This window comes from Pituophis catenifer, unplaced genomic scaffold (genome assembly GCF_029215685.1).
Source record: "Pituophis catenifer annectens isolate HBS135680 unplaced genomic scaffold, rPitCat1.0.hap2 SCAF_14, whole genome shotgun sequence".
NCBI classification, from domain to species: Eukaryota; Metazoa; Chordata; class Lepidosauria; order Squamata; family Colubridae; genus Pituophis; species Pituophis catenifer.
Window position 1 is genome coordinate 23,238,930 of NW_027256894.1, and position 26,979 is coordinate 23,265,908.

The 26,979-nt window shown below is 45.4% G+C and overlaps 1 protein-coding gene across 2 annotated transcripts in view; it reads right to left on the reverse strand.

Moving 5' to 3' along the window:
* Positions 1–13,821, reverse strand: part of VPS13C (vacuolar protein sorting 13 homolog C) — a 53,132-nt gene extending 39,311 nt beyond the window's left edge. The window contains exons 1-21 of one of the 2 annotated variants that reach the window (XM_070953709.1): positions 13,684–13,821; positions 10,059–10,102; positions 9,235–9,277; positions 8,807–8,902; positions 7,912–8,013; positions 6,805–6,870; positions 6,205–6,314; positions 5,768–5,827; positions 5,412–5,471; positions 4,807–4,887; positions 4,019–4,076; positions 3,337–3,464; positions 3,041–3,147; positions 2,524–2,695; positions 2,357–2,419; positions 1,775–1,907; positions 1,464–1,558; positions 1,107–1,249; positions 601–793; positions 366–480; positions 64–200 (exon numbers count right to left, since the gene is read on the reverse strand). In XM_070953709.1, coding sequence (XP_070809810.1) covers positions 64–200; positions 366–480; positions 601–793; positions 1,107–1,249; positions 1,464–1,558; positions 1,775–1,907; positions 2,357–2,419; positions 2,524–2,695; positions 3,041–3,147; positions 3,337–3,464; positions 4,019–4,076; positions 4,807–4,887; positions 5,412–5,471; positions 5,768–5,827; positions 6,205–6,314; positions 6,805–6,870; positions 7,912–8,013; positions 8,807–8,902; positions 9,235–9,277; positions 10,059–10,102; positions 13,684–13,783 — 2,106 coding nt within the window. In that variant the 5' untranslated portion in view covers positions 13,784–13,821. The remainder of the gene's footprint in view (positions 1–63; positions 201–365; positions 481–600; positions 794–1,106; positions 1,250–1,463; positions 1,559–1,774; positions 1,908–2,356; positions 2,420–2,523; positions 2,696–3,040; positions 3,148–3,336; positions 3,465–4,018; positions 4,077–4,806; positions 4,888–5,411; positions 5,472–5,767; positions 5,828–6,204; positions 6,315–6,804; positions 6,871–7,911; positions 8,014–8,806; positions 8,903–9,234; positions 9,278–10,058; positions 10,103–13,683) is intronic. The other variant, XM_070953708.1, reaches the window with a different exon arrangement.
* Positions 13,822–26,979: the final 13,158 nt, after the last annotated feature.

The following is a 26,979-nucleotide window of genomic DNA, read 5'->3' on the forward strand; positions in this document are numbered from 1 at the left end:
CCGCCAAGTTTTAATTTATTAATTTCTTGCCTTCAATCTTTAAGAAAGATCATCATGACCTACCTGGAAAGTACCTAGGTCCAAAATAAGTAAGTTTGACTTTTCATGGTGGAAGCCAGTTTGTGGGATAAGAAGATAGGAAGGCTTCAAGTTAATCCTGAGGTCCAGCACTTTTCGTGTTTCAATGATATGCATCAGCCCTAAGACAGGAAACAGAATGGAGCTGAGACGAGCACTTCCCCTTCCCCCGCTGGAACAGAATTCTGCTTAAAATACACCACAACCCCCGGGGGCAGTGGGAAACTCCTCTGCAGCTGCAGGGTCAAAAAGGGGCTACTTAATCATCTGACGTATCCAAAACAGACCTGTGGCAGTCCTCTCTTTAATTTCTTCCAGTTTCGACAAGGTGGCCGTGGTTAAGCGTTCAAGGTCCATGCCTCGGTTAGTTTGGAAGAATTCCACCAGGGCGTTGATTGTTCTCTAAGAAAGAGAGTTATCAATTGAATCTCTTTTTTTTCTCATGGAACGGCAAACACAGAAATAGGAAAGGAAGACGATCAAACTGAGAACCGAGAAGCATTTCACGCCAATCTCACTCACCGCATCGTAGATGATTTCTACGGGCTGCGACTGAACGAAGAGGCTCTGGTCAGCCATGCTGTCTTCCGGGTTGGTCTCAAACTTGATCTCAAGCAGAGACGACTCAGCGCCCCCAATGGAGGCCACGAGAGAAGGCACAATGTTCCGTTGCCTCAAGCCCGTCATGTACCAATGTTCAAGCTTTGCCTCTATCCTGCAAATTATCAACAGGCAACTGGTTTTTCCTCCTCAAACTATAAGGAAGCAATTGTACGAGGTTCCGTCTTAAAGAGGAGAAAATGCCTGTACAATTAATGAAAAAGAAATGAAAAGGCTGACAGCTCAGCTGATGCAGAAGTAGGAAGAGGGCCCGAACTTTAACCTAAGAAGTGCCCATGAGATTCTGGTTTTGTTCTGCCAAACTGTTACAGGCCTACCATCAATGATACCACAGAAATCACCTTTTCAATAAACCGAGAAGCCCAGATTCACACAACGCACAGAATGAAATTGGAACTGGCACTTACTTCAGAGCTTGCGCGCCCGGCCTCTGTGAGATTTTAGTGCTTAAATCGATGATCTGAATTTTGAGAGTGTCCGGGACATCCCTGTCCTCTTTAATAGTAAAGGAGGTGCTTAGGAGTTTCAGGGAGACCACGTGGGCCACATACTAAACGGGAGACCAAAGCATTGCAGAGCATTAGTTGTATCATCGAATGGGGTGTTTTTATCATAAACGTCAGCCAGACACGATACCCGGGGTCCCCTCCCCTTCCCCAACACAGGGTAGGAAAGATGAATTACAGCCCACTTGTAAGTTTCACCCGCGAGAAATGGAGACACTCATCTGTGGTGCTCCAGCTTTAATCCAAAGGCGCAATTACCTTTTTGGGTAAAGTCAGGTTGTGGGAACTGTCGCTGTACCCGATGGCGGTGAACAGCTTTGCCTTCTCTTCAGGGGTCATGAGGTCATCGATAGCTGCAGAAAGGGTGGAAGGTGTTATCTTGGAGAAGGAAGGGCTGGCACTTAGCCCCTCAGGTGGCCCTGAGGCTGAGCTGGTACCAGGGTTCATTTGCCTTCCCTTCGGCCGCTTCTGTTCAGTTTGGTAACTTCATCCCATGACTGCTTTAATGCTCAGCCCTTTGCAACCAGCCACTCTGTCGTCTCGGGGCTCCTGGACAGACTCAGACTTACTTTCAGGGACTGACGTGTCTTCTTCTTCGTCTTTCTTCTTGGGTTCCTTCCTGCCCCAAAAGCCAGAAAACCAGCCACTTTTCTTCTCCCCATCTGCGGATTTCTTGGAGAGTTTTTGTCCTGACCTCACAATCTACAAATCAAAGGATCAGAGGTTCTGCACTTTCACCAACCTCAAGTTCAGCAAACAGAAATAAATGTATTCTTTATACAAACTAAACAATCCCCCAAATACTAAAATTGTAGGAAAAACCACCAAAAACGGCCATTTTGCAATCGTTGAGTATGTATGCCAATAGCTAGTTTATGATCACTACTGAAGAAATAAAATGGCAAGATTTCTTCGAATGAAATCATTTGCAAAGGGCACAAAGTTGTGTTAGCATATTACAAACAGCTTCTCAATGTGCTGTTTTTAGAAACACTTCTAAACAGTTTTGCTGACAAAGTAACTTGCCCTGGAAGTATTTCTATCAATGGTCAGTGCAGCCATTTCTAAAGCAGGTGTGTAAAGCTCACTCAAATTAACTATTGTAAAATCCTTATAAAAGAAACCGGGGGGGAGGGGGGGGAACGACCTACCTCGGTTTGTGCTTGTTGCCTTGCTAAAACAATGTTGAAAACATCGAGAGCCTTCTCCAAGTCCTGTGGAGCAAATGCAGACATGGAGTTTCTACGACCTTCCTCCTCCTCCTCCTGCTAAGGCTATGCCCTGCAGCTGCCAGCCCTTCTGGCTTTGGTTCAATTACCTGGATTTGTTTCTGATTTTCCTCTGACAATTTGGTTTGTGTCAGTTTAACTTTGTAAGCATTTTTGTAACTTTTCAGAAGTTGCCTGTGGCTCTTTATATGATTCCACGACCACATCTGTGTGTATTGCTTGATGTGAAGGTCAAGAATGCAATTTCCTGCGTACGTCCACCTGTAAGAAACAATCACATTATTTCACCCTGGGAAATAAACAAGAAACCATTTGAACGAACAGGAACAAGACCTGGAGCAGGCAGGATATTTGCAGGCAAGAATTTCTAAGCCTAGCATTTCCTCAACTGAAGGAGTTTGTGCTCCTAGTTGTTCCTCTGCAAAATCTTCCCTTAATTTTTGTGGCCAAAGCAGACAAAACAATTCTTCTTTCAATATTTTAAAATACTTCTGAAAATACCACTTGCTTAGGAGGACTTTTCCGCCCCTCTCCTTTGGGATTCAACAAAGGCTGCCCTTTGCTGCACTGAAGAACTCTTGTAATACAGAAATATCTGCAGCTCACCACTGTTGGGCATTCCCATGCACAGGTACTTCGGGTCTGTATTTTCTATACGGGACATTTCGGACCATGTAATCAATGGATTCCAAGAGATCAATCATACTAAGGTACTAAATGAAGAAAAAAAACACAAGAGGAATCTTAACCAGAGAAGCATTGCCCAAGAAGATGCATCAAATGTTTCTAACAACTGTACACAGCCCAGGGTCCCTGGGAACACCCCTTCATCCAGGAGAGTTTACAGAAGTCGTCACCTGCCTTCCGGGGGGGTTCCGAATGGGTGACATGCATCCCCCTACCTGAGGCTTGGTGAGTTCAACGGCGATGCTCTGGACTTCCATGGCCCAGTCAACCTTGGGAGTTTCCAGTTCTTCTTCGGCATGAGGGTTAAGGTAGAGTTTTGCAGAAGCCGATACGGGCTTAAATACTTTCAAAAAAGAGAGAGAGAGAGAAAATTAGGAACTCGTTTCTATAAAAATCGAAGTGAAACCATTGCTGAAATTTTCTGAATTAAAATATGCTACTCTACTCATTACTAGTTGGGTTTATACTAGTAATGCTACGGCTTTGGCATAGGATACCTGTCATGCGCTACCAAAAACCGTGGCTTATGAATCACAACTCCCGCAGGTGAGCTCAGACAGCACGATGGTGCCAACTTCAGCACAAGAGACGACATGAACTCTGTCTGACCTATTTCTTTCATCATATCCTCTCCTTCTGCTTCTATTCCTATCCGAATATTAGACTTCTTGGCTAAATTCCTCTCCACAGCACAACTCCATGGCCATGAGAGCCTTACCCACCCCACACCCATTTTCTTTACCTGGTGGCAGGCTTCAGAGAGTCCCTACAGAAACCACACCTCCTTTGTGTAAGCCCCAGCTTCATCCTCACGAGTTTGCCCACTCTTCCAACCACGGACCATCTGCCATTACCAGAGGTGAATTCTGCGCCTTCAGTTCTGTCCTTCCCACTTACTGTACTGATAGTCAGGAAGCTCTTGGTTCATAGAAGGGACTCCTCTTTTCAACCGCTCCTGTACACGGCAAGAAACCAACAACCTTTCAAGTATTTCAGTGATAAATGCTTAGGACAACATAGTCTGGATGAAGCTCATGTGACAATGTGGAGAACTCACCACTTTTAAAGGAGGCAGAGTTCATGCTACAAAAATAACTTAACTTAGAAGTTATTTTCCTTCCAGAGAACCTGTGTACTGAACATCCCCGATTAGCCTTTCACGCGTAGCCTACAATATCTGCTCTTTGGCTGCAAAATGTCCACACAGTAATGGGTCTGGTGATTTTTTTTTTTTTAATTAGGAAAACGTGTCAGAATGTGTCACTTCTCTCTTGCCTCATCAGAGGAAACAATGCAGGAAAAAAAAAACCAGGCGTTATATTTGAGAGGCAGCGTCCCATTGCGAAATTGCCTGATTTGAAGTTAATGTTTATTAAATTCTCCCTCTCTCTAGGGCACTGTTCAATGTTACCTGAGGCATTCTGGGAATTGAAGTCCTCCCATCTTAAAGTTGAAAAGCCTGAGAAACACTGGTGTGGAAGAAGACTCCCGCTTCTCAACTTACAAACTTGCCCATTAAATCTGGCCAGTCGTGGGCTTTGGGGGTGACATCATGCAAAGGAAATTTCCTGAAGTGGAAGTCCTTGGCTGCTGGCTAATCTCATCTTATATTACTGGTCTATCAACTTTATCAGTGAAAAGACAGGAAGAAGCCGGTTCACAAAGTACAATAAGATTTAAATTACCAAGATTTGCTCCCGGGAAGAGCGGTAATACATTTCACTATCCACATTCCAGTAGACACTGAGGGAATCAAGGCTCAAAAGCTGAAAGGAAAGATGCAATTGGTTAGGGGCTGCAACGAAGAGCGCCAAGGACCCCTCAAACAGCAACAGAGTCAGAGGAGCATTTGCAGAAGCGCATCAAAGGACAGGCGTTTACCGAGGCAGATACAAAGCCAGCCAGAACCATGTTGTTTGAGGGGAACATTGCCTTGATCTAGACAAGCTGCCAAAAGGACTTCTGGGGCTGGCAGCCAATTAAGGAGTTGTTCTGCTTGCCCGAGGGAGCATCAAAACATGCTTTTAAAAGGCCGGAGCACAAGCCAGCTTTCAAAAACTGGTATCTGAGCTTTTGGGGAAGTGAGGAAGAAAGAGGCACCGAGAATCCACTATTCACAGGGTAAGAGATCAAAAGCCCTGCCACGGTGGGTCCAACCCTTCAGGCTTCAGCGCTATGCATCACTAAGCATGCTGTCCATTAAAATTCATGTCCCTGAATACGCTTTTCCAGGTACCTCTAGGAGCTGCTAAAGAGAAACTGCTGTGCTTGGACCCAAGGACAGCTGTACCTTGTAGATGATCTTCGCAGCCTCATTTAAAATACAAGGAGTCCAGTTATCATTTGTGGTCTGGAAATAAAAAAAAGACATTTACATGATCCTGCCAGCTTCACACTTTTTTCAGGTGTCAAGCTTTTCTCGCATAGGGAAGGGATTTATTTAGTCAAAGTCTCACAGCTAGAAATGTCTCTTGAAACTTCCCCCCTCATTTCCCACTGTTAATAAAGCTGCAATGGGGCTTCCACGGTAATTAAGTAACATTTGTCATTAAGAATGGTTTCCAGTGTGAAAATAAACACAGCCTAAAATAAATTGCCATTCTTTTGTCAGCCCACCAGGAAGTTTTAAACCTCTCTTTCCCTTACCTGCAAGCTGAGCTCTGCCAGAGTCATTCCTAAAGAAATCGGTCGCTTAGGATCTGTGATCTACAAGTACAAAGGAAAATACTTCATAAGGAATATTAAACACCCTAGCATAAATGCATTTGCAGTTTAGTTACATGCAAAAAAAAACAAACTGCATCAGATCCAAAATGGGTGCTAGCAAATATAATACAGGATTTAGTTGTTTTGCAATTCCTTTCTTTTCACATATTTTGAAGCAAAAACAACCTTCTGTAAATCTTGCACAGGAAAGTTGCCAGCCTCTTCAAGAAACAATGTATTTTATATTTTATTTACTTTTTAAGCCATTGTTTATGAAAACTATTGTACTGATCCTTAGATAAGCAGCCCAGCCCTTCATATAAGAGGCTGCTGCTTCTTACTCTTTGTCAGTTTTGCACAGGCTCCAGGCCACTTACATCATCTTCATACTTAATATGGATGCCGGTGATTTTGACTTGTACGTTTTTGATGACTTGGGTTGCAAGCTTTTCCAAGAAAGTATCTTTCTTCTGTTCTTTTGGCTTATCTAAACAATAATTTGTAAGTTAGTTTCCATCGCATTCCTTCAATTATCATATTAAACATCATCTGTTTACTATCGCTTCTAAGCATTTCCCCTTTTTTTCCCTCTTCTTTGTTACACAGCAAAGTCTAAAGAAGATCTTAGATCTTAACCTAATTTATTAAATCATACAACACGCTCCAAAGAGAGGCTACATTCCAACATGGAAAATATCAAACACAACACACAACTGAATTGTGTCTTAAATAAACCATTTTCTCCCCAGTGCTATGAGGACATTTTTTCCAAATCTGCAGCCCTCTTTTCAACACAATGTACATGAAAAAGCTTTGCTAGTTTTCCTTTTGTTTCTCTCTCTTTACATTCATTTCTTATGAAAACAATACTGGCAACGATAAATTCACACATATTACTGCAGAATTATTAAAATCAATTTATAAAAAACAGAAGCAGCAAGCAGAAATGTTCAGCAAATTCTGCTCATTGTACCTACCTTTTGAGTGCTCACGAGCTTTAAATGGTTTCTTAAAATGTTTTTTAGTCTTTTTAGACTTACGTCCTTCATAATGTAAGCAATTTTACAGAAAAAGGATAAAGTTAGGAAAGTCTTATAAAGCAAGCAACAGAAATAAAGGGGGGGAAATTAAGAAGGTAACTGAGGAAAATATCATTTTTTATCAGAACTGCTAAATTAAATTTCCACAAGTGCCTGAAATAAAAAATTCACTGCAATATTTATAGGCGTTTCTACATTTTTCATGTAAGTGTAGATAAAATGAAATAGAATAACCTTTTCAGTTGTCAAGATTAATTTTCTAGCTAACAAATTCTCAAAGCTACTTCAAACTGAAACATTAGCATAGTCTTAAACAATTTCAATCTGAATTGAGAAGATATTTTACTAGCATTGCTTTTTCTCAAATGTCCATCATAAGAAAGATTTTGTCATCAGAAACTGAGAGTCCATGGGTGGCTAGGGAATTCTGGGGGTTGAAGTCCACAAATCTTAAAGAGACCCCTGATGTTGACTGCTAACCTGCAATCCAGCCATTCCACCTCCCTCCTCCAACTGCTTGACTAGAGTGGTTAAGCATGCATACCCACCGGGCGACTGCACAATGCTCTCCAGGCCATGTATGAGATCTGAAGGAGCGCCTTCATCCACAGGACAGCATAATCAAAAAGCAAACATTTCAAAGCAGAGAAGCAACTCTTCAAGCTGAACCAATACATGTTTTTGAACACTGAGGCAAGAGAGCGCCTACGCAATTCAAGAAACAAAACCATGTCCCACAGCCATGTTTGTCTCTGAAAACTTCACTTTACAGGGAGATTCCATGTTTTAAGGGAACCGTCCCTCTACCCTATTTGATTTTTAATTAGGCAAGACAAGGGGATTCTGTCTGAAGACAACGTAAAAGACGAAAATGAAAGCATAAAATTCCCAGTATGGTGATATCTCTAGAGCGTGGAAAATGAGATTTTCACGTCTCTTCTGTAAAATTAATAAAAACGCAGTTATTTTGCCTTTTGGCATTTTCCAGGACTCTGAAGTAGTTTTGAACACATCAGTCATGTGCACGTCTTAAAAATAATCTACCTTTTTCTGCTGATTTTTGTAAGGCTTCTTCAATTCTTGACAACTCCTTTTGCTTATTATCTTGTAGGTATTTTTCTTCTTTTTCTGCATCATATTTAATGCCTGCAAGGAAAAAAACAAGGAAGTCATATTTTATTCAATATTATATCCTTAAGGTAGCATCTCGATCAGACCCTCATCCTGCTCTTTTCACATCAACCTATGCAGCCCCTCTTTCCTGTGATGATGAGTTCCATAATTATAATTCTCAGAATCTCCAGAGCGCATAAATTAAGAATCGGAACCTCAGTATGATTTGTTTCTTAGCATCCATCTGTTATTGGATATTCCTGATCTTCTTCATCCAAACCACACACTTAAGGCCAATGACATAACCGTAGGGGTAACCGTAGCCTGCTGGAAGGATGTTTCATGTAAGATTTACCAACAAAGAAAGACAAACAGTGTAATCCTACGCAGATTCACCTGGCAGCCAGGTAGGTTCCACGTATTCACAGGACTTAATCTTAGGAAGTCCTGGACTGCAAGGAGAGCCTCAGAGACACATCGGCTTACTTCAACCAACATTTTACCTTGCCTGGATACTTTGTAAAGGACACCAGGAACTCAAGGTTGAAATTTTTTTAATTTCAAATTAGTTCCAAGTGTGAAATTTCACCCACTTTTCTATTTTGAGTACAAAACAGCTGTTTCAAGCATTTTGAGAACGTTTCAAACCACAAAGACTTCTCAATACTCAAAGTGGGAAATGTTATGACATTCTGTGTTTAAAACAGCCAAGGCCTTTCTGCTTTGCACAGGCTCTGCTGGCCATACATCCTACATAGGGAGATTGGCAGGGCATCGACCCAATACAAGTCCACTGAGCAATGCAAATTTACCCCAAGAAACTTACTTGCCCCAGGGACAACAAGAAGATATAAGCCTTCTAGGGATGCAACGACTGCTTCACCATATAAATTCTTCCAAGGAATCTTCAGAGTAAGCTTATCTAAAAACAAGACATCCTCCATTTAGCTTTCATTTGTTCTGCTAACACATGCAAGCAGAGACCGACTATACCAGCCTCTGTCTTCTGCTTGTAAGAACAATATTCAAATGCACCTTATTGCTTATTCCATGATTTGCACTTGGTCTGTGCCTGGAAATAAACCAACAATAGTAAAATTGTTGCGTCCCTGATTGATGCTAAGTTTACGAAGCCCGTTTTGCTAAATGGGTGGCTGTTGAATGCTGGCTAGCTTCAATCTCCAGGTATTTTTCCAGTGCAGCCCCAGAGGATGCCCAGAACCACCTAAAAATCATTCTGAGTGAAGAACTTACCTATTTGACCAGCCTTTACTCTAAACGGTACGTCCAATTCACTCTAATCAAGAAAAAGAAGATACTTTTTTTTAGCACTGACCCATAGTAAAAGTTAATGGTCAAGTCAGGCAGACTTTGTCCCAGCAGGAAAGGGGACCAGTCTCTTCAAGCTGCCTTATTATAGCAATGGTTGGTTTGCAATCTCTTGGGAAGAAGAGTCAGCCCTGAGGTTGGGATGCTGAATTTTCCTTCCTATTCATGCAAGAGTGGAAACATATTTCAGAGAGGCAACTGGGGTGTGGACGACGGGGGGAGGCGGGGCAATGACTCACATAGTTTTTTTGTGATGACAAACTAGATTTTCCATAAATCTGCTCCCAACTCTGACTAGTTGCGTTACAGATGAGAGATCAATTAGGCCAGGGTGAAGATGAAACATGCTTGCTCTAACATGGGAAGTTAAAGAAAGTGCTAGAAGCTCTGGCTTGGCATTTCCTCATTTCAGGACTATCTGGATGGGTCATCTCTTCAACACCAGAAAACCTACAGCATGACCCTCATGCTGTGAGTTTGAGTGGCAAACTCAAAATCCAGGATTCTTAAGCCAATCAAAACTGCATTAACTACACTTATTAATGTATTATTAAAATAGCCCAAAGCGCATATTTTGGTAGAGAGTAGTTCCCTGAGGATGGGCTCCAGCACAAATCCGAAAGCTCGGAAAAACTGAACTTCTGGTCCTGGTGAACTGACCCAGATTGGATCTTAACAAGTTTGTAAATCATAGTTTGGATCCATGGAGGTAATGAAAAGAATTTGCTGATAACTTCCAGGTTGCTTACCAGAGCATTTTCCTTGATTAGGAGGTTATCAAGGGCCACATTGCCTATAAAAGAAAACAAGATATCTATAAGCCACATTCCCACCATATCTGCCTAATCACAAAAGCTGATGTTTACGCAGCCACAATGACAACATCCACAAATAAAAGCAAGGCATTTTTTAAAAATGTCAGGGGAGGGGAATGCCTCCCCAGGTAAGTATTGAGCATATTTAGTGAGTATGAAATATTGGCTTATTTATGCATTCGTCGGTATTTGTAGCCTACTCTCTTCTTGTCAGTTTTAGGAGACAACATAAAAATTAAAACAAGTGTAAAAAAGTGATTGCAACAGAAAATTAAACGGGAATGAAATAGGCAGTGCTGGACACATTTGATTTCATTCTTGTTATAAAATCATGAAAGGAACAAAGCAGTGTAAGAATTGTGTTAACTTTCTCATGCTAATTTCAACAGCAGCAACACTAACAAAATTTGGAAGGCGCCATCAACTGAGCAGTGACAAATAAATAATTGACCCAGAGGAAAAACAAAGTTAAGGTTAATCAGTTACGTAGTTTTTAATCTTTTAGAGAAAATGCAGACACATCTGCAAAAAGAAAGTTAACGTACGTAGAGCACAAATAGAACCTTCTATGTACATTGGAACTTCCTCAATCTGAGCAGGAAAGAAACACCAGAATTTTACTGTGAAAGACTAACCCTGAATTTTATTGTAGTATTTGACTCAGGGCCAATCTCTAGAAATGCCTTTTGCTGCAACTTCCTACTGCACCCGGCACAGGTTTTAGAATAGAATAGAATAGAATTCTTTATTGGCCCAGTGTGATTGGACACACAAGGAATCTGTCTTGGTGCATACGCTCTCGGAGTACATAAATAGAGAAGATACATTCGTCAAGAATCATAAGGTACAACACTTAATGGTAGTCATAGGGAAACAGTCAAAATAAATATTAAGGATACCAGCAACAGGGTTACAGTCATACAGTCATAAGTGGGAGGAGATGGGTGATGGGAACGATGAGAAGATTAATAGTAGTGCAGATTTAGTAAATAGTTTGACAGCGTTGAGGGAATTGTTTAGCAGAGTGATGGCATTCGGGAAAAAACTGTCCTTGTGTCTAGTTGTTCTGGTGTGCAGTGCTCTACAGTGTCGTTTTGAGAGTAGGAGTTGAAAGTTTATGTCCAGGATGCAAAGGGTCTGTAAATATTTTCACAGCCCTCTTTTTGACTGGTGCAGTATACAGGTCCTCAATAGAAGGCAGGTTGGTAGCCATTGTTTTTTCTGCAGTTCTACAGTTTTAAAGCAAAAAAGCAGCAGTGCAATTTTTAAACTTTAAATCAAGATGGCTTGATCCCACAGTTTTGGGTTAAGTTTTAATTGATTTTAAATTGGGTTTGTTTTAAATTGCGGCCAAAAATATTTAATTATTTTAAACTGTTTTTAAATTTTGTATGTCTTGTTTTTTATTTTGGCTGTTCACCGCCCTGAGTCCTATTGGAGAAGGGCGGTTTACAAATTGAAACAATTAAATAAATAAATAAATAAACTTAGTTACAAGTTAGACACAAATTTAGACTCTTGCAACCAAACTGCTGCATCCTCAAAGTACTTTCTTTTTTGGCTTGAAGATCAGAAAGGAACTGAAAGGGAAGGCCCTTTCCATGAACTTTTCCATTTTATGTGAAGCACCCGTTGTTCTGACAGCCTGAATCAGAAGAAGATGCATACAGCTCTCCTCATATCAGTTACCTCTAACTAGAGGAGGGCTTTCCATGAGTTCTGGTGAGGAAAGGAGCCAGAGACCACAGATGCGAGCTTGAATCATGGCTACAACCACGAAGAGCAGAGAAAACTATCAGCCGCTTATCTTGATTAAATACAGGGTGAACTTTTTTGGGGAAACTATAGATGCTGATTAATCACAATAAAAGTTAGGGAAGCTAAAATGAAAGGGCAAACTCTGGAGCACTCTGTCCTTAGCTCTTATCGCAAACCCACAGGAAGAATTAAGAGGACATCTCATTCCTGAAAAACTGCCATTTCGTAACAAAACACATCCTATCTTTTTAATACCATTTTCCAACCAATGGCAAACAGATTTTAAAAGCAAAAGCAAAACATCTCCACGAAAAGCCTGGAGCCAATCTTGATAGGGACCTTGAAAGAATCCATTGTGATTTCAAGCCTGCTACGCCCCTATTGTTTCATAACTCTGCTATCTTGTGGCTGCACATCTCATGATCTGCAACACAGTTACACACAGTTGTTCTTAGTTGCCACAGGCCAGATTATTTTTCAAGGCAACCCTCAATTCTTTCTTGCCCTTTCCTGCCCCTCCCCTGGTCTGGCTTCAACCCAAATGAAGTTTCAATCCAATCCATAAAGTAAATACACTTTCTGCAAAACTGACTCCACAAAAGCAAGAATCGTTTTTACAATAAGCTTAGATTATATGCAACCTAAGGAAACTTTAAGGGACTTTTTTCCAGGAGTCTGTTTTCAAACGAGGAAATAGAACTGACAGTCAATAAGGAATGCCTGGCCCTTTTTTCAGAAGTGATGTAAATACTGTACAACTGAAATCCACCTTCCAGGTATAAGTATTCTAATTGGAGACTTTCCAATGCAAACAATCGCAAAACAACAATGTGGTTTGTAGAGAAAATGTTTCTGATTATATTGCAACTGGGAAAACTGGATTATCCAGTCATTGAGAAATTTATCTCAACCAAAGCAACAACTTCAGTTTTAGTTCTGTTAATGCCAGAAATCTTCCTCCTAAGGCTCTTCTGACTAACAGAAATGACATTAAAATGTTCTCTCTTTTTTTACTCAAACTTAAATGTCACGATAACCTTCTTTTAACTTTTAAGCCAGGGTGTTCAGGAGAAATCTAGCATGAGAGCAAAACACTGACCTACACGTGTTTTCAAAAGCAAAACTAGGTCAGTCTTCTTACATAGCAGAACTTAAGAGCCACAGATTGTTCAAAGGACACAAACCTAGGAAAAGGGGCCAAGTTTTGAGAACAGGAATTAAGAGGTTGTGTACTGTTCTATATTTACTATTATTGCTGGAGCGGGAGAAACTCAACGTTTGGACAGAAAGAGAAGCCGAGTTTTGCAGGGTGGGAAGGCGGCCCAGGAGTCCCAAGAGTCAGTTGCTCCTTCAGGCCACCCAGGGAGGCTTGGCGGTCGGATGCGGCTCCGAAGACCAGCAAGACCTTTATTGTCTGCCTGACTTTAAGATTTTAGCTGGTTTTGCTTTGGGTTTCCCCCCCCCCAGTTTTATAGGACACCAACACCCCCCTCCCCCACACCCCCGAGGCGACTGAAGGGGGGGGGCAGGCGGGGGCGATGCGTTGGCGTCCATAAAGACACGGGGACCCTCCAGGGGACCCTCCCCCTTCTGCAGGGGAGCGGGGGGGAGGGGAAGCGCCTCCAAGGGGCAGCTGGGGAGGGGAGGGGAGAAGGGGGGGTCCCCGGGGCTGCCCGCCCCCTCCCACCCGCTGCCTGCGAGGGCCCCGGGCGGGGCTGCACCTCCCCTTCCCAGCTCCCCCCCCCGAGCCTGGCCAGGCCGCCGTAGTGGGGGGGGAGGGGAGCCCCCCGGCGCCGCTTACCCCCCCAGATGCCCAGCTTGAGCTGGGACTTGTTCAGGTTCTCCACGTAGCAGCCCAGGAAGCGGTTCAGCAGGTCGGCCACCACCGACTCCAGCACCATGGCGAAGGCGGCGGCGGCGGCGGGCCTTCCTTGCAGGGCGGGAGGGAAAGGCCAGCTGGGCGCGCGCCCGAGAAGGCTGAGGGGGGGGGAGGAGGAGGAGGCGCGCGCGCGTCCGCCACGCCGCTCCGCCCTCAGACGACGGCGGTCCCGCGCATGCGCGCTCGGCCCAACCAGCCGGCTTTCCCTCCCTTTTCTCACCCGCGCTCTCGAGGCGGCGGCGGGGGGGGGAGGAGGAAGGGACCAGCCCGCGCTTTGGCCGAGCGCCCGGAGGGGGGGGGTGAGATTCGCGCGATGGGCGTGGCCAGGCTGTCCAGCCCCGCCCAGGCGGCCCCCTATTCGACCGCCGGAGAGCGCGAGGCGGCGCGCGGCCCTCCCCGCGCCCTGATTGGCTTGGGCTCGCTCGCACGTGGCGCCCGGGAGGCGGTTCCGGGAGCCGGCGTGAGACGCGCGTCGTGTGAACGCGCTGACTCGCCCGGAGCCTAAACGGGCTGCGGCCGCCAACGGTGGGGGTGGGGGGACGCGGGAGTTTGGGGGCGGTGAATCAGCCTCGGAAGAGCCCTGGAGGCCGAGGCGGGGATGGCGGCCGCGAAAAGCAGGCGGTCAAGGAGGGAGCCCGACCCGCAAGGCGCAGCGTTCCCACGTGCAGGGCTGCCTCGGTCGGCCTTCCTCTGCGCGGGGGCTGCCCCTGAGCTCCAGTGGCTGCAGCAGAAGCCAAACCAGCCCCGCCCCTCCTGGCACTGCCCACCTCCGCCCCCCCCTCCACCCCCACCCCCAGCAGAGCAAGGGGGCCGCCTGTGCCCGGCCCCTTCCCCAAGACCCCGCCGGCCTGCCCAGCTGCAAGGGCCTCGCGCGCCTGGGTGCCGTTTCCAGCGACCTTTGCCCGGCTGGCATGCAGAGGCCGGATGGGGGCAGCGGCTGCCTTGGGTGAATGGGGCGGAGGAGGCCTCCCGTGAAAAGGGAGGAAAACCCATTGACGTCTTCGGGCTATTTTTACTTCCCAGCCACGTTGTTTTCAAACGCGGCCAGAGGGGTGTCTTGAATGGCAGGCCTGCAGCTGGCATCAGCTGGCATCCGGAGGGTGTTTGGCGATGACACACCTGCGGAGGGAAAATGATAATATTTCAGATGGAGATGCCGCCCCGCTCCCAGTGACTCTGGGCGGGATCCGTCTTTAGGAGAAATTAAGGCAATAAAGAGCTGGGCCCTGCGTTGGGGCCCCTGCGTTGGTCCTGGGTAGCCCACCCAACCCTGGTCCACACAGAGGAGCAATTGTTCCATGACGCTTGTGGATGAATCCATCCATCCAGTGGTGGCATCCACATTTTTTTACTACCGGTTCTGTGGGCGTGGCTTGGTGGGCATGGCTCAGTGGGTGTGGCAGGGGAAGGATATTGCAAAATCTCCATTCCCACCCCACTCGTGGGCCAGCCAGAGGTGGTATTTGCCAGTTCTTCGAACTGCTCAAAATTTCCACTACTAGTTCTCCAGAACCTGCTGGATTTCACCCCTGCGTCCATCCAAAATTCTTTCCTTGTTGGTTATTGTCATCATGTCATTTGCCCCTTGGGGCAGACCAGAATTTGCCTAATCGTCGGTGCTGAACAAGCCACCATTGGTGCTGCCCTTCCTAAAGGGCTGGTTTTTGCAGCAGATAATGTACAAATGAAGGACTCCGATGAGACATTAACTCAAACCATAAAAGTTTGGTGGATTGTGGTCTCCTCCTTCAGAGGGAAGGAATGGCCTCCTGGGAGACAAGGATGACGTACACAAATGAACTGGTTGGGCATAGAGAGAGACCGTAGTTTAAAAAGCAAAATGTCTCAGCTGAAGAAGCTGTGTGATGGCTAAACATCTCATCTGAACGCAGCCCACCAATCTGTAAGAGCTTTCAGCTCCTCTTTTTTCCCCAAGTTTTTTTATTTTTTATCAAAATACCAAATCAATGTGTGAACAGTGTGGCACCTGAGTGTCATACATTCTATTACAAATAAAACTAATCAAGTTAATCATAATCTTTACATTCAATACGCTTATATATTTCTAATAATAATGCATACTTATATTAATTTATAGTCTATCATTCAATTATTCCACGTTTTCTCTTGTTATTGCTTTCATTTTATGATGTAAAAAGTATACACTAATATTCCCCCTTGTTTCTATCACCTATTCTAGCTTTTGATCATATCACCCTTTCCTTTCTTTCATGTCTAACTTCTAATCATGTCACCTACTTAAAAAAAGAAAAAAGGAAAAGGAAGAAGAGAGCGAGAGAGAAATATAACTCAGAACAGGAAAAAAAATCATCCATCTATCATCTCTTGCCCGCTTCAATACTTTATTTGCTATGCTTTACAAGAAAAATGGGAAAGAAGAGGAGTAAATCAAGACAACAATACAAAAATAAAGAAATCATCTATCCATCGTCCCCTGCCCGCTTCAATACTTTAATTGCTATACTTTTTTTTTTTTGACTTGCCTCCCAAATTCCTCTCTTAAATCTTTACCTACTTCTTGGATGTTTAATCTTTCAGCACGTGCCTAAACACCTGCTGTCCTGGGATATATGGTTTGGTTCAAGCAATCGCATGTTTTGTGAGCGATAGTAAATATCTAGAATAATTACCTAGACCTTTATGCCCATCAAAATGCACAGAAATCCTAATCATACTGTTTCTCAAGAATGAATCCTTTCTGCTGAAATAATTTGGAATTTCTGCTCTGGAAACCATGAGGAATTTGAACAAATGCCATCCATTTTTAAGGGATGACTACTATGGATATTATTTCTGCAGATTTTCTTTCCCTGTCCTTGCTGATGACGCTCAAGAACGTTCTGTTTGTCTTCCTTTCTCTGCTTCCCCTGAATGGTGAGTTACCAGCTTTATCAGTGGCAAATGCAATCAGTCTGTTCGTCCACAGCACGGCACACAGCATCGCATTCCTGCGTGCTACGCTGGGTTGGACAGACTGCTTGTTTCCAGAAAAGCTCGTTTCAGAAACTCAGGAAAAATTGATGTGGCAATTGCTCAAACGGAGAGAGATGAGTGGACATATGTTTTCATTCATGCTATGATGATGCTTGGAGGACTCTTCTCCCCCCCCCCCCCAGCTCCTTTCCAGAAGTAATAAACAGGGTTGACTGTTTGAAAGAAATAGAAAGTGCACCACTTGATGCCTTTTGGCAAAGCTGATCTGTTGCTCAATAGCAATAAATTAGGGACAGGTTGGCTCTGGAACTAAATGTTGCAGTTTATGCCCTTCTCCCCCAGAGATAAGTGGAGATTGGTATAATGTGCAAACACAGCCACTGTGGGTTGTAAACCATGATTCATGCTTGATCACAGTGGTTTATTTGCACGAAGGATAAAATAATTCAAACCGGATCATTTATTAGTTACATTCATCATGTTTCTCCTAATCAGTTGTCTTTGTACAAATGTTCTGGATAGAAATCTCGAGTGTGAAAACGGAAAGGTTCTTTGTGTGTTTACTTTTTTTTCTCTTTTGTTTTCGGTTCATCTTTCTTGCTACTAAGTCTAGTTTTGATCTTTTTTCCCCCTTCAATGTAAAAGCAAATGCACCCCCTCATGGATCTCCACATCACTAAGGTGGAGGGACCGTTTGGGGTCTGGATCCTATTCCTTGTCCAGAATGGTCCCAGAGGGTGGCCATCCATGCTCCTGGCTGCAACTTCTCGCAGCAAGTAAGGGAGACTTCTCCATACTCAGCTTCCTGGGGGAAACAGTTGCAAGTGCTTAGTGCTACCCAAACCATAAGAGCAGTGCTGCCTCCAAAGGAGCAGAATCTTTTAAATCCCCTCCCTCCCTCCCTCCCTCTCCTATCCAGTGGCCACTCTCCTGCTTCCGCTCTCCTGCTTGCCCACTTGCAGGCTCAGAGAGAGCCACCTCGTGAAATGACGGCTCATTTGTCCAATCTCTGCCTTCCAGCTCTGCTCATCCGCAGCAGCCTTTTGCGGGGCCGGAGGATCCCATCCGGCCCCAGTTCTGCGGCTGGAGATGCGAAAGGTCACTCTTGGCAGCTCCATCTGTTCACGGTTCGGTGGCAAGAATTGCTTTGGCTTTCAGAGACGGGAAACATCTGTTTAAACATGCATGTTTTGAAGGGGCTGCCCTGTACGGTAAACATCGCTCGGGAAAAACACTCACAGGCCAGGGCTGGGTGTGAGAAGAAGCGCGCCAGCTCCCCCCCCCCCACACCGGATCACAGATGAGAGCTGCACAGCCAAACACCTCGATGGTTCCTTTGAAGCTGATTAAACCCAGGAAAAATTGCCTCTGATTGCCTCTTCCCACCTGTAAAATGGCTAAGGGGCTTTTTATCTGAGGCTAATGCAGCTATCTTTATAACACCAAGACAAATAAATTGTGGGTTCGAAAACAGGGCAGCGTAGGAAATGAGCTTCCCTGCCAGAAACACAAGCTTGTCAACAAATCTTTCAATTAAATGGCTAATTAAAGCAGGGTTAAGTGTCACTAAATGATTATCATTCAGTGTCAATGTTGAACTAGATAGATTAAGCCTGATTCCCATAATGTACTGGAATAGAATAGAATAGAATAACAGAATTGGAAGGGACCTTGGAGGTCTTCTAGTCCAACCCCCTGCCCAGACAGGAAACCCTACACCACTTCAGACAAATGGTTATCCAACCTCTTCTTAAAAACTTCCAGTGTTGGGGCATTCACAACTTCTGCAGGCAAGTTGTTCCACTTATTAATTGTTCTAACTGTCAGGAAATTTCTCCTTAGTTCTAAATTGCTTCTCTCCTTGATTAGCTTCTACCCATTGCTTCTTGTTCTACCCTCAGGTGCTTTGAAGAATAGTTTGACTCCGTCTTCTGTGTGGCAACCCCTGAGATTTTGGAAGACTGCTATGATGTCTCCCTTAGTCCTTCTTTTCATAAGACTAGACATACCCAGTTCCTGCAACCGTTCTTCATATGTTTTAGCCTCCAGACCCCTAATCCTCTTTGTTGCTCTTCTCTGCACTCTTTTCTAGAGTCAACATCTTTTTTAAATCGTGGCGACCAAAACTGAATGCAATATTCCAAGTGTGGCCTTACCAAGGCCTTATAAAGTGGTATTAACACTTCAGGTGATCTTGATTCTATCCCTCTGTTTATGGAGCCCAGAACTGTGTTGGCTTTTTTGGCAGCTGCTGCACACGGCTGGCTCATATGTAAATGGTTGTCCACTAGGACTCCAAGATCCCTCTCACGGTTACTACTATTGAGCACGGTACTACATATACAGTACCTGTGCCTTTTGTTTTTCTTCCCTAAATGTAGAACCTTACTTTTTTCACTGTTGAATTTCATTTTGTTAGATAGTGCCCAATGTTCAAGTCTGTCAAGATCCTTCTGTATCTTGAGCCTATCTTCTGGAGTGTTGGCTATTCCTGCCAGCTTGGTGTCATCTGCAAATTTGATGAGTTCCCCATCTATCCCCTCGTCCAAGTCATTGATGAAGATGTTGAAGAGCACTGGGCCTAAAACAGAGCCCTGGGGTACCCCACTGCATACTTCCCTCCATGTAGATGCAGTTCCATTGAGGACTACACATTGAGTGCAGTTGGTCAGCCAGTTACGAATCCATCTGGTGGTGATGCTGTCTAACCCACATTTTTCTACTTTATCTAGTAGTAGGTTAGGTTACTAGTCGTAAGGTGGGTTTTTTTTCTGAAATGAAATGAACCTTGACATTGTACGTATAAATCTCATGATAGCTCCAGATCATAGATTCCCTAAACTCAAAAACTCATAATTAGTTTTTTGAACCACAACAAAAAGAGATTTATAAGGGTGGAAGCCCTGAATTTGAATTTCCCAATTACTCCTTTGAGCTTCATTCGACAGCCAGTAGAAAAAGCGATATTCTTTTCTTTGCCAATATTTCCTAGAAAAGCATTTTCTTGATTGTGTTTTTTCACGGGGCGAGGACTGTGCAAATTCTAAATAAGAGTTGGAACACGGAGTTCAGTTCAGATACGATTTGTTTTGGGATATGAAAAATAGTGGCCGTACCGCTGAGTTTGTCTCCTTGCAAAAATCACGTTATTTCCTCTTATGCCCACGTCACCATTTTTCATATCCGATTGAGCATTGACACTGATCCTGCCTTTCTATTTAGACAGCAAGGGTTGCTAAGGGGCTGCATTGAATCAATATTTGACAATGGGAGCCTGGATTAAGCAGGAAATATTTCTGGCTCTCTCTGTCATTCAGAAGCGCTGCGGGTGCCAAGGGCTGCTGAGAGCAGTGCAGCCTTCCCCTTGTCTCCTTCCTGCACCTGACCCGGGTCCCTTCCCTTCACTCGGGACTGTTGGAACCAAAATGCAATGAAATTACCCTAAAGCTTCCTCTATCCTCTTACATTTCCTGGGAAATAAAGCCAAATTTGGGCAGCCAAACCATCGCTTAGCGTAGTGTTGGACCAGGCCATATTCAGCGTTCAAGTCCCTTCTCTGCAGAACAGCTGATTTATGGAAGCAGAATCTGGCTGGGATATTTAACCCTTTCTACTTTCCTTGCTTAATGTAATATCGGGGGGGGGGGGGGGTTCACCTGTTCCTCATTCCTTCATCTCATATGGTGACCCCATGTTCTTCCCTGAAGGCATTTTTGAACAGGCAGAGTTTCTGAAGGCAGAGTTTGTTCCTGGATAACCTTCCCCATGATACCTCACTTCTCTGCCGCGTGTCCATCACTGTTGCGTCTACGGTTCGACTACCAAATCTGCAGGATCAACAGCCGAGGGAGCCAGGCTAGCAAGAAGACCCAGGACCATGGACAGCTCCTGCCACTCGGTGTCCCCTTCTGCATGGAAGCCTCTTAAAGGAGCAGAGGCTGCCTCTGAGCATCTCTGGGAAGCCTCTCCCTTCCTATCCCATAATAGACTTCTGACTCCCTGAACATATGGCATTAACCCCTAAAGGGGCTGGTGCGGATCTGGCCTAGCACAAAGCCTGAACTCTGCTATTATATGGTGTATGGCCACACTGGGATTAAACCAGTGCAAAATGAGAGTACAGGTTGGCTTGAAGGATTCCAGATCACCAAGTAGATTTCAAGCAATTCAGGTAAATATTCAAACTGATGGATGGGATTAACAGCATAATAAAATGTCATTTAAGACTGAAACAAAATACCATACTCTCATATTCAGGAGGTGGTTTGCAGAAAGTAATCGAGGATATTTACAAAAGATTGGAGAAAGCATAAATGAAATTGTGCTAAACTTGGTCCTTAAAGGCAAACAGACCAGAGGCAAACGAGCAACTAGCAACAGCTTTTAATTATGGATCAAACCTCTCTAGCCGGGTGCCCTTCAAATCTGTTGGAGACTCATAATCTCAGCCAGGAGATCAACGGGTAGCAGCAGGTGGAGGTGGAAGTGCAGAGCGAGATTTAAAAAGAGACACTAAAAGAAGAGAATGGGATGCAAATGCACACCGCTTCATTAACCTTTGTGTATTTTTATAACTATTGAAGTATCTGGAATGAGCCAGCCTGTTTTGGAAAGCGCAAGGAGGGTGCCAGCCCAGCCCAGCCCAGTGTTTGTTTACAAACCCTATTGATTGGGGTCATCACGGAGCCCTGTTTCCCAAGATCAATGGTATTCACCTTTGCTGGCTTGGTAGGTTGGCATTGATAAATTAATAGGCTTGTAGACACACAGTCTACAGAGGAATTGTAAACACTAGGTCAGATATCGAGAATATAAATAGTTACAATAATGTACCCCTTGGTACACCTACAATCAAATTTGTCTATAAGGCACGATAACAAGAGCCGTGTACTTAGCCGTTCCTATCAGATCCTCCAGTCCTCAGCAACTTCCCTTCTCCTAGTCGACCTCTATGCTTTGACCAGAGTTAAACGTCCAGCCTGGTGGTCATGAGCACCAATTCTCACCATCATTAAACTGTTGCTTATTTCTCAGAACGTGGCACCTGAATTTGTTTTCTGGCCTCCCGGCCGTGAGCTCCCTGGGTCCATAGCTGGTGCTGAGCCAAAAGTTGTACCGAGATGTGTCTGATTCCACCTCGTGCTGAGCCTTGATTTTCGCTTAGCCAGGTTGTCTTTAAAAACAGCCCGTGAGATTTGCCCAACATGTTAAATCACAAATTGTGGATAACGGTGGCCAGGCTCCCAGGGTGCAGTAAATTATAGTTCATTGCCTACAGATCCAGATTGCTGAATTTGTATGTAGAGAAGAGAACAGGTTAAAACCAAACCACCCTGGAACCCAGACAACCTATGGAGAAGAGAGGGAAGACGAGAGCATTCAGCAGCACAAGGCGGCATCGGAGACCCCACCCTCGCCCTGATGGAGATGAGCAGCAACAGGCTGAGCACTTCGATCTTGGAAAGCATCACCCCACAGCTGCTCCTGAGGTTGGGGCTGCTGCTTTCTAGCCCCCTCCCCTGGCACAGGACCATGGGAGCAGCTAGAGAGACACTGGAATTGTCTCCCAATCGGAACTTATCAGATGAAGCAAAGCAGTTTCCCCCCCCCCCCAAGGGAAGAGCAGGCTCTGGTCTGGTTTATTGCAGGCACAAGTGGGTCAATTGGACAAAAGCCACAGGGCTTTTCCAGGAAATCTGCTCTTTTGGAAGGTTGGAGGGGAGGAGCTTACTTTTAAAGTATTCATCTGGCTAAGGAAACTTGGTGGGGTGGTCTTGTTTGTGGGAACACACAAATACTGAACCGATTTTCCTGTCTTAGGAAAGATAATGTGCTCCAGGGCTCCAGTCTTCAGTGGGTGAGTTGACCTTCTTCTTTGAACCTTGAAGAGGAGAAAGGCGGTGCCTGGGCACTGGTCCCCATCAGGGATCAACTCCGGTGTTTACCTTCCAGTGTTTAATACTGAGAATGTTTTCCATTCAGGAGTTCAAGCGCCAACTTGACTGACCAACAAGAACAATCTTTTTGTGACTCGTGGCCCCGGTGGCACTTCAGTTCCTAGAAACATGGGCTGCAACACGTGAGGAAGGCCTGGCCATTTGGATCCTTCCCATTGTTGGACAGCAAGCAACAATTTGACTTAAAAGACTTACAAGATAAAGTACTATAATGCAAATATTAACCGGTATTTTCAAAGGATCTTAATATTTCTACATGAACTGGCATCTAAGGAGGGTAGCTGATAACTGTGCCATTCAAAAAACCCTTTAATCAAGAGTCAAGTACTTAAACAAAAACCTCAACCATGTGCTGAGAGACCTGTGTAAAGGTGATGTTTGTTTACAGCAAGAACATTTAGTGGAAATATAAATAAGGAGAGTTAGTTGGAGTCTTGGTGTGTTCAGCGTTCCATTATTAGGTTGGTCCCTTATCAACCACGGCAGTGGATGCCCCCAAGCAGAGTTCCCTCCTGCAGGTGGTTACAGTTGGTGAAATTACCGAAAGGGAGCCTTGAATGACTGTTGGAGCTCCACAGGCAGCAGGGAAAGGTGAACCGAGAGCTCCAAGGCCGGCCTTTGGTCAAGGTTGAAGGGTAAAGCCCCAGTCTGGACTTTAGCTTAAGAAGCATATCAAGCTCAAGAATGAGGCCATTGCCTGAGAAGCCCTCCAGTGCTCCCTAGACAAGGGTCCTCACCACATTCCTTCTGATACAGGCCTCTACAGGCACCTTCGCAGTTACTTGAGATGCCTGCAAATCACGAGAGTCTCAGCCTTCTGAAGTCCTCCTTTTATGGCTGTTCCATGAGGGCAGTTATGGTGCTCATGTACCTCAAATCAGGGCCAACCTGGAGGAACGACCGGTGAGCCTGTCTGATTCCTAACTGGGCACGTTTGTCCAACGGATGCCCCTGAGAGACGCTGCTGGCTGGGCTCTGTAGGATCTGACGGGTCTGGAGGGCAGCAGCTGCTGAGGGTGTTGTAGGAAGTGGAAATGGAGCATGCCAACCCAACGTTTCTGACTTCATCTGCTTCAGATGAACCCATGAACTCGGGGTTGTAACGTCTCCCTGCCAAACTCAGTTAAGTAGTCAGCAGGTCCCAGAGGCCGGAGTAATTAGATTTCTGCAAGGGATACGTGCGGGATTAGCATAAGCCAGTGCAGCCATTTTGACTATGCACATGAGCGCAGCCCCCGTCTTATCTCGGTGTTCCGCCTGCCAGGCTCTGGGCTACAGCAGCCAGCAGCGCCTGGCATAATTATATTAAGTGGAAACACAAAGAATCAAGCTAGATTAGGCATCACTTGAATAGTTTACATGCAGATCTCTTGGGCAACCTAGGAGGAGGTGTTTTTTTTCCACCTGGATCTTATCAGCCAAGCTTTCCATTTATTTAATATATCTGTGTTATGAGTTCATTATTGAGAAATGCAAATGTCCACTTCTGGAAAGACCGTCTTGTTTTCCTTCCTCCCCCGCCTTACTGAAATTTAATAAGGATCAGAGGGTGGAAAGAGTCATGGGGACTTTCCTGGGAAATGTTGGCCAATAGGGACGATGGTTTCCAGGAAGCTCTTCCGACGGAGAGGGTTGAGGCAAGAAAAAGGGGGCCGGACCAACGTTGCTTGGAAAAAGAAGGGGCCTCATTTGAGTCTCTAAAGCATGTCTCCCCCTCCCCTTTGGGTCTTCCGTTTGCCGGGAACAACACACATGGAGCAACAGATTGCAAAGGACAAGAGGCTGCCACCCACAAAAACAGCCCTTCTGACTTCTCCTTTCTTGCTCAATGCTCAATGAAAGGATGAATGTAAAAGTTGGGGGGGGCTATTCCCCAACCGCCCATGAGGGACCTCTTGTCAGGGAATCCAAGCCGGTACACGAGAGGTTCTGAACTGCAGAGTGCCTTCTGGCCATGGGCCCAGGGCTCTTTCCAGATTTGCTAGGGGAGAATCCTGTTCCATGTGCCAGAAAGGGAACACCTCTGAAATGCCTTGAGAGCAGTCCTCTTTAATTCCATTACAACTAAATCCAGTTCTTTATAGAGTGTGGCCCGTTACGTCAAACTCTGGACAACAGCTGAGCCCATCCCAGCCACGAGTCTCAAGGACGTTTCTCCAACCAGATTTACTAAGTGCCCTGAGATGATGGAGCCCAGCTTTCCTTACTCTTTTGGAAACGACCCTTGGATGAGCAGGGGAGAAAGGGAGAGAGGGAGCTGCCTGTTTCCAGGAAATGGAAGGATGTGCAAACCACTCTCTTCTTCTGAGGGACTGGGAAGGCCAGACTCCAGGGTGACTCCCAGGCAAATCCGAGTCTTGGTTCCAAAAGAAGCTGTTGGCCCTGGAAGACTGCCTTGTCCCACTTCCTATCAAGCCAACAAAGAGGCGGGGGGGGAGGGAGGGCAGGGAAGATGGGAAAGGACATTCCCTGTCATCATTTGGGGATACTTTCCCCCTTTTGTAACCGTCATTCTGGGGCAGGAGAAGCTCTTAATCCAATGCAGAAGGAATAGATGGATGTTATGTGGCATTTTCCTGAATAATATTTTCAGGATGGGCCGGAAGAGGCCCTGATGAAAGTTAATAATTAGTCTGTTTGTCTCGCTGATGCAGCTGGGCCGCCTGCTCAGAGTTTGCAGCTCCTCGGTGTGACTTGCCACATTCCTACTTCAGCATCAGTTTCCCTTTTCATACCCTTCAGCCGCATCTCCATTCATACAGGAGAGCGAAGGACAAGCTACAGGAAACGGCATTGCACCTTCTCAGCCAAGGAAGGAGCTGGAACATTTTGTCCACCGTAGACCTGGCGTGCAGAATTGCTGGGCAGCCGAGGGACAACATCTGTATCATCTGTTTTTTGTGTATTCATGCAAAACCATCCATGTTCTTTCTGGAAAAATGGATTCAAGGGCTACTAAAAGCAGCATATGTAAAGTGGGTCTAAAAGTTAAAGTAGCTTCTCTACAGCACACTGAGCAAAAATCAAGCCTGCCAGGGAATGCTTCACACCTGCAACGTCCACTTTCAGAATCTCTGACTCTTGCTATGAGGTGTGGATGCCCCTGAGGCACTTAGGGCTGGGGGCCAAGTCAGTGTGCCAGTGGGAGGGGTATTCCCTGAGGGGAGGGCAATTCAGGATCACAACTGACTTATCTGCTAGTTGGCAAGAATACTTTTTCTTTTTCTCAGGAGTGATTGATTGACAGACTGATGGTCGTCATCGTCGTCGTCCACAGCTGGCATCTGCCCTGAGTTGCTGGTCCTCCATCCTTGGTCCAACCCTGGTTAGATTTCTGAGTTCACCTCAAAAAAGCCATTATTTTCTCTTCCTTGTGCCCAGGCACTGCAGCCCACCCCCCTGGTTGGGGAAGGCGGGTCAGATCTCCCTTAAGTGTTCAACTGAGGGGGGGGGATGGAGGAGGCTGACTCAGGCACCCTGCTGTGTGCACATGCAATCGGCAAACATATTCCTGCCGTTTTTTCCAGAGGGATCTAGTGGTGGGTTGCTACCAGTTCGCCCTGGATCAGGCAAACCGGTAGCAGTGGTGGTGGGAGGCTCCACCCACCCGCCCGGACATCTCTGCGCATGTGCAGAAGCATCGCGTGCAAGTGCGCGTGCGCCCACGAACAAACTGGTAGCAGCCAAAATTGAAACCCACTATTGGGTGGATCCCATACATGAATAGGAAAAAGTCCAGTGGCAAGCATGCCCCTTCCTTATGCTGGCTGTTTGCTCCACTGGCACTCCCTGCCTGGCACCACAGCATGCAGGGGGTGGATCATTCATGGAGCCCCCTGTTATCGCTGCCACCCCATCCTCTTTCTACTCTTCTCCTTGCTTCAGTAGCTGCTGGTGTTGACGTGCTTTTGAACCAAGAATGAACAAATCTAGTTTTGCAGGCTGCTTTTTTACTGGCTCTGGTCACTCCAATCCTGAATACGTAGCCTCATTTGAAACTGCTTGGCATCTTCCGATGCAGCTAGCTATAAGAACGAATCCTGCAGGAGCAAAACTAGGCAAATCTCAGGACCCCTTGGAAGCAAAATCGCTCCAGAAAACCACCACCTCCAACCTTCAGAATAGTACAATACCTCAGTTAAAGGTCTCTCGAGGGAAATTGGCTTTTAAGGCTTTCTTTAAAACACCAGTATGGATGGAGCAGCCGGCCATCTTACTTCCCCTGGAGATAATATATGCTGCCAGCCAGCAGAGAAAGGGCTCGTTTCTAGAGCCTACCAAACTCGCCATTTCTGGGGATCAATCA